A 7,198-nucleotide genomic window follows, 5' to 3' on the forward strand; every position below is an offset into this window, starting at 1 on the left:
AGCATCTACTCGAACTTCCAGTTCTAGTATTCATTACATAGGTGCCTAGGATCATGCAGCTAGGGTTCCAATCAACTCCTATGAACTTAAGTGCACAGGTAAAAAGGAACAGTAGTTGCATAAATTGAAACACTGGGATCATGCACCGGGGCTGGCCTTCTTGGACAAAACTAGTCGGGGGTTCTTCCAAACTTTGGTTCGGGTCTTCAGCGACTTCAGTTAGATTAACTTGAGCTTCGCGCTGCTCACTCTCGGACTCGGGCACCAGATCGTAGGTTCCGTCCGTGAGAGTAGTCGATTCTATATGAATGCACATGTATGAGTGGTTGTAAGGTACAAGATGAATAATCATTTCACTATAAAGTAGTCATTCAACAAACTCAAGTTAGGTAGTCGAGCACTTTATTTTTTTTTTCTTGAGCAGTCATTTATCGAGTACTTATCTGGATTAACTAACTTCAGTGAGTGAGTGGTTTTGTCCAGTAGTAACAGCCATTTTCAACAGTAAGCATGGTTTAAGCAAAACTACTCGTAGAGGTAGTTTCTAGGGTTGAGATTTTTATGCAGAGCACGTTACTTAAGTACAATCTCACTATAAAATTTTTAGCTATTTTTATTCAGTAGGTTAAACATGAAAAATATATTAAACGACTACTACTAGGATCAAGATCTATTTGTATAGAATAAACCATGCAAGAACTGGTGCTCACATTTTCTAAATACTCCTAAACTTATGGTGAGCCTACTTTAAACTTTTCAAGTTTTAGTGTGCAAGATTCAGAGCATAGAAAATAAATCAAGATACATCTACATTAATCAAGATTTTTTTCTACAAGTAGTTCCACAAGGTTTCTATTTCTCAAACTTTTCCAACATGATAATCTACTCAAAGGTAGTTTCTGGTTAAAATTTCATATTTTTCTAAACACCGGAACTAGTTACTTTGATTTAATGTAGTTTTTCTTAACTAAAACATATGAGCAAGTTCGACCAAAGTAAAAGGTTCCAAACTTTCTCCAAAGCTTTTATGCAGCAAAGTTACTCTACTGTAAAAGTTTCAACCCCAAAATATCAATAAAACAGCATGAACCAATAACTCTAGCAAAATAGCACATCAAACAAGATCCAAAAACTACTCGTACAGACAGGTTCTGGACTTAAGATTTTTACACAAGTCTTAATAAGCAGAGACTAGCTTACAGTCCAAAAATCATTCACAGTATTGTCGTAGATCAATAGATACATTTATGAGCTATTTAAAATAAGATTAATTTTAGATCAAGTTTTTGTTTATAACTCGTCATCCATCTGTGCAAAAGTAGTTGGATTCATCAAGAGGGTCACAACAAATTTTAGTTTGCATTTTTTTGATTTTAGATTGATTTTACAAGTGACAGCCTATTGAAATAAAAAGTACTCGGGTTCTCGCAGATAGGTCCCTGGATCTAGCAGAAAGGTCCCTAACAAGAACTTGGCGATTGCAATGTAGTCCCTAGGTGGGGCTGGGCTGTTTTCGGCTAAAATCCGGCGAAGAAACTAGTCGGCGGCAATGAGGAAGGTGGAGGAAATAGAGACGGGGCCGGGGCGCACCGATTTGTGGTGTTGGTGGGGCTCAGGGATGGCCGGAGATGGGTCCTCCATGGCGGACAGTAGGCGGCGGTGGTTGGTGGCAGCGCTGGCATTGTTCCGATGGGGCAGGGGTGGCGTGGCCGGGCTTGGAAGCTCTACTCGGAGGTGGGGAAGCTCGTTGGAGGGTCAATTTGGGCGGAGGGAGGTCGGGGGTGAGAGCTCCACGATGAACTCGAGCTTGCCAGCGGCAATGGCGGGCTGTTTGGGCGTGCGTGCAGGAAGGGGCTCGGCTGCCCCTTTTATAGGCAAGGCGAGGGGAGGAGAAACAAGCTGGACAGCTGGCGCTGCCTTAAGGGCGAAGGGAAGGGCCGGTTGGGCGGAGGGGACGTGCGGCAGTGGCTCGGCCGGCTGGCGGTCCTCGTGGCACGCGATTGGGGGCAGTCTGCCTCGTGGCTAGTGCAATCTGGGAGGGGAGGATTTGGGGATCAAGCGATTGGGCTAGGTGAGGCCAAGTAGCGCCGGCAGCAAGGTGGCGGCGCGGTGGTGCGACAGAGAGGCAGGGGCTAAGGAGGAGAGAGGAGGGAGAAGGTGACGGGACTTCAGCGCAAGAAGCGAAAACAACAGGGATCTAGGTGAAAAGGAGAGATAAAACTCATTCTTCCCAAGGTCAAATCAAAAATATTTGAATACCATTTTTGCTCAACGTTTCAAGATATACATTTTCTCTTTTATGACTATATTCATTTGAGCAATTTATAAAAATTTATTTTGAATTTTCAAAAACTAGTATTTAAATTATGTCATTTCATGTGAACTTTTGCACTTTTAGCCCTGGAGTTCAACTAGACTTTTGTTTCTCTTGCTATGATAGACATGCCATTAAATTTTTAGAGTCATTTGTGATCAATTTTGAAAGTTACAAGGGTTTGTTTGCAAGGTTTCACATGTATATACATATATACATATACACATATTCCTTTGCTGGAAAGATAGATTTTTATAAGTTGTTTCATACTTTTCTTCCTCTTTTATGCCTGATTTCATGTTATGGATCTTTGTTTAGACTTTTAGACATCCAGGGTGTCACACCGACCGACGGAGTACGACGCACAGGGATGAGACTGGATTGCCGCTCCACGACGCAGGATTTGGACGGTGGACGATGGAGGATTCCAACTGATAGAGTTGGCAGACCCGACCGATAGAGTTGACGACCCCAACCGACGGGGCTAGGAACTCTTTCTCCACCAACCTTTTTCTTTGTTCTACCCGGAGTTCCCCCTGCAAGAGCTGACCCCCTTGGGCATTAAAATGGAGGGTCAGCTGCCTAGGCAAAAAAAAAAAGATCGAAAAACCGAGAGACAACTCATCACATCCTCCACTCGAAAGCTTGTAACTCCCCAAACTCTCCTGAGCACCTGGGCTCAAGCAATACAACTGACTGACCTCCGACTAGACGTAGGGCATTTTGCCTGAACTAGTATAAATCTTGAGTCATTGTGTGTTAGGCCACATCCGATCACGACGCAAGATATACACTTCAAGTAGGTTTAGCTGCCGGTCATTTCCGGAACCGATAGGATGCAAGTTGTGCGTGTGTATATATATATATACCCATGTGCTATTCTACTCCTCATGTGTAGCTACACTCAACTAATTACTGAACACTATTTTATTGAACGTGATTCAGTAATTCGGCAACTTGGTTCAGTAATTTCTGATCAGTTCGGTCAGTAATTTGACTACTGGGTGCAGAATAAACGCTACACCTAAGGTGTAGAATAGTATTACCGTATATGTATATATATGCACATATATATATATATATATATATAAACTTTCATCGTAATTCGGTCGATCCAAAATGTTAATAAAATGAACTAGAATGACATTTCGTGTAAATAATTTGGAAGGATAAATAAACTATAGTGGCATGCTATCATAATTAATTAGCTGATCTAGAAAATTCTATTAAATACCCACTTCCGTTCTTATCTGCAAGCGTCAATTGGCTTCGCACTGCCGGACACAACAGCAAGATGGGCTGGGCTGGCTTTACGGTCAAATTTTCAATTGGATCCCACATATATTTGGGCTGGGCTGGAGACCATCAGCATCACCTGAACCCAACAAGATGTGTTCATGTGTAGTTATTAATCTGGTGCTCGTCGTGGTTGCAATTCATGGTCTAGAAGTTCCAAACCAAACATTTGCAACAGATGAACAGGTGCAACTACTTAGACTCTTCCTCCATACTAAATTATTAGTCGTTTTAACTTTTCTAAATATATAGATTTTAGTACGCACCTAGATATAATGTATCTCTAGAAAATCAAAACAACTAATAATTTGGGACGGTGCGAGTAGACCCTATCTTTCATTGTTGGGAACTGTGTGAGTTCATGAATCCTAATAAACCACAATAATATTTTACATTAGACCACGCAAATGTACTAGTACACGGCAGTAATGTAGAATATAACAGGAGATGCTGGATATTGTCGTAGTTGTTTTCTTTTCATTTGTTGTTTTATTCGGTCTTGACTTTGACTTCATCTTCTTTCTAATATAATCTTTTTTAATATAATCAGCATGTCTTCTGTGTGGTTTGTTAAAAAATATATAACACGGTAAAAAGAAATGCAAAAACGTTTTAATTGTTGATACACACCATAATTAACGAATTAAACCAATAACACTTCTGCATATTCCACAAAATGCGTGCAAAATCGAAGGTCGAAAAGAAAAAGAAAAATGAATTCAGTATACATATGACGTGTTGCATCGATCACTCTCATTAATTCATCTGTTCAGTACTGCGGCATGCTGCACTCGGGCAGCACCGTGCCGTTGTACCTCTTGCCGTCGGCGCAGTAGTCGTAGATGGTGTAGCCGAGCTGCACGGCGCGCATCTGCCGCAGCTGCGCCTTGCTCAGCTGGCACAGGTCCGGCTCGGCATACCAGTTGGCCGGCGACGCGCAGCTCTCCGGGCACCCGGCGGCGCCGCCGGCGGAGGGGGCGCAGTCGCAGACTTGCAGGCTGATGTCGCGGTACTCGGCGACGAAGGGCGCCTTGTTCCAGTCCGTCTTGACGCGGCCGCCCTGCGTGGCCCAGTCCTCCGCCGCCCAGATGCTGGAGAAGGCGTACATCTGCCGCCGCGTCGGGAACGGGACGCCCCGCGCCGAGTAGTTCCTGAACACGCGGATCGGGATGCTGTCGATGAACCACCTGCAGCATGACGAGGAGCGCACAGGTCAATCTCGTCTGTCCGTGCCATGGTTGTTTCGACGACGGCACTGATCGTCTATAAAGAATACGTTAGGGATGGAGAACCTACGCGATCATGCACTCGTTCCAGAAGATGGTGTAGTTGTGGTAGTCGGCAGTGGGGTCGAACCACGGCCGGAACTGCATCTCCTTCTGGCCGACGCCGTCGGCGAAGACGTTGGTGTGGACGGTGTAGGGCTGTCCGGTCTCGTTGCCCAGGAACTCGAAGTCGATCTCGTCGTGGTTGTCGCCGATGGAGGACGTCTGTTCACGTTCGGATGCAATGAAAACTGTGCATCATGAATAACTGAACTGACGATGATGAAGGACGACTATACTCACGTAGTAGGTGGTGACGGTGCCGGCTGAGTTGCCCTTGACCAGCTTGATCCGAGTGGAGACGCTGCCGAAGATGAACTGCTTCTTGCTCCGGAGCATGCAGCCTGAAGAGTTGCTGACGAGGGAGAGCGTGAGGTGGTTGCCCCCCTCGTCCATCTTGGCGTTCTGCGGCTCCCAAGTGATATCGCAATCGTCCCGGAAGTTGGCGCCGACGAGCCCGACCTCCAGCGCGACGGCCACCAGCGCGACGGCGGCCACGAGAGCCGCCTTCGCCAGGCTCCCCATGCTTAGACCTTGACCGATCGCTACCGTGCGCCTTCCTTTCTCAATTCGATATTTTCTTTGATAAGTTTCTCTACTCGTTTGATCGATCTATGTGTTTCTGTGTCTGACAGCTTGTCAGAAACGTAGAGGAGCTTTGCTTACATATATAGCAGCCTGCTGAGATCGAACTCGTCTGGGGTGTTGGGAGTTTCTGGCACGCATGTAGGTACGCAGAACAAGATTGACATTTCAGTTCAAAGGATTTTTTTTGCCAGCTTCGTTTTATGAATTATTTGAATGCATGGCATCATTATTGATTTGTTGGTATGCATTATTCATGGCAGGGTTAGTGCTAGGCATGCAAAGCTGCGAGCACAAGAGTTTGTTTGATTTTGCTGGTTGGACAGGTAAGCAATGACCAAGGGCGACGACTACTTCTGGACTAGTGCCTGTCCTCAACTCGGGCAGGTGCCAGTTGGACAATGGTCTCAATGGCCATTGCAGTTGTCAGGGTGGGAATAAAACTTAGTGAAAGCATTTGATCAACAAATAAAAAAGAATTAGTAAAGGCGGCACAACTGATTTTGGCTTAATATACACATAACAAGAATTAGTGAAAGCAATCGTTAGGTTAGGAAGTGACTGAATCAAAACAAAGCACCTAGACCGGAGGGCTTTACAGGCCTTTTCTACAGAACTGCATGGCAGATCATTAAGAGTGACATCATGGCTGCTTTCATGGCCTTGTGGTCCTTGGATGGCCGCAGTTTCTATCTTGTCAACCAGGCTTACTTGGTACTTTTAAAGAAGAAAGGCGAAGCAAAAGAAGTAGGAGACTCCAGGCCTACTAGTCTGGTACACAGTTTTTCAAAGTTGGCGACAAAAGTACTTGCGGCTAGGCAGGCACCACATATGAACTCTTTGGTGATGCTGAATCAGAGCGCTTTCATAAAGGGGAGACTGCTCCATGATAACTTCCGCGCGGTGCAGCTAACCGCTAGGCTGTTACACCGACAAAAGAAACCGAGTACCCTCCTCAAGATTGATATTGCAAAAGCTTTCGACTCGGTGAATTGGTTGTTTTTGTTGGCAGTCCTTAAACATTTGGGTTTCTCTCGGAGGTGGTTGAATTGGATCAGCATGCTCCTGTCCACGGCCAGCACAAAAATCCTTGTGAATGGCACATCAGGGAAACGCATCTGCCATGCCAGGGCCTCCGGCAAGGAGATCCTCTTTCTCCGTTGCTCTTCGTCTTGGTGATGGAGGCATTGAACGCCTTGATCGCCGCTGCTGAGCATGATGGGCTGCTACAAACTTTATGTCCGCAAGTCATTAATCGTACTGCTCTCTACGCGGATGATGTGGTCGTGTTTGTCGCCCCGGAAGAAACACAACTTGTTACCATCATGGCTACTTTAGAAATTTTTGCAGAAGCTTCTGGGTTAAGAGAAAATCACAGAAAAGTCAAGCTACTCCCATCCAATGTGACCTTGAAAAAACTTGCACAGTACTCAGATTTTTCCCATGTCGCCTGTCCCCCTTCCCATGCAAGTACCTTGGAATCCGGTTATCCATTTACAAACTGGGCAAGAAGGAAATGCAACCTCTGGTTGACTCGGTTGATGCTAGGCTGCCTTCCTGGAAAGCCAGCTTGCTCACCAAGGCCGGTCGGAGAGTGCTCACTTGTGTTACTCTTACTTTGCATACCGCCATTGCCCTGGAGCTCTCCCCTTGGGCTATAAAAACGATTGACAAATAC

The 7,198-nt window shown here is 45.4% G+C and overlaps 1 protein-coding gene across 1 annotated transcript; it reads right to left on the minus strand.

Moving 5' to 3' along the window:
• Positions 1 to 4,245: 4,245 nt before the first annotated feature.
• Positions 4,246 to 5,559, minus strand: LOC112890277 (probable xyloglucan endotransglucosylase/hydrolase protein 26). Its single transcript, XM_025957182.1, has 3 exons — positions 5,179 to 5,559; positions 4,907 to 5,100; positions 4,246 to 4,797 (listed from the first exon to the last, which is right to left on the minus strand). The coding sequence occupies exons 1-3, from the start codon at positions 5,458 to 5,460 to the stop codon at positions 4,380 to 4,382; spliced, it is 894 nt and encodes a 297-aa protein (XP_025812967.1). The 5' UTR covers positions 5,461 to 5,559; the 3' UTR covers positions 4,246 to 4,379.
• Between the last annotated feature and the right edge of the window lie 1,639 nt (positions 5,560 to 7,198).

The sequence above is a fragment of the Panicum hallii genome, chromosome 4, assembly GCF_002211085.1.
Source record: "Panicum hallii strain FIL2 chromosome 4, PHallii_v3.1, whole genome shotgun sequence".
NCBI classification, from domain to species: Eukaryota; Viridiplantae; Streptophyta; class Magnoliopsida; order Poales; family Poaceae; genus Panicum; species Panicum hallii.

Excerpts from the sequence above, each read along its gene's own strand:
- LOC112890277 (XM_025957182.1), bottom strand. The coding sequence starts at position 5,460 with ATGGGGAGCCTGGCGAAGGCGGCTCTCGTGGCCGCCGTCGCGCTGGTG. Across the intron at positions 5,101-5,178 it reads GCACCGTCACCACCTACTAC|ACGTCCTCCATCGGCGACAA; the intron begins GTGAGTATAGTC and ends GAACGTGAACAG. Across the intron at positions 4,798-4,906 it reads TGGAACGAGTGCATGATCGC|GTGGTTCATCGACAGCATCC; the intron begins GTAGGTTCTCCA and ends GTCATGCTGCAG.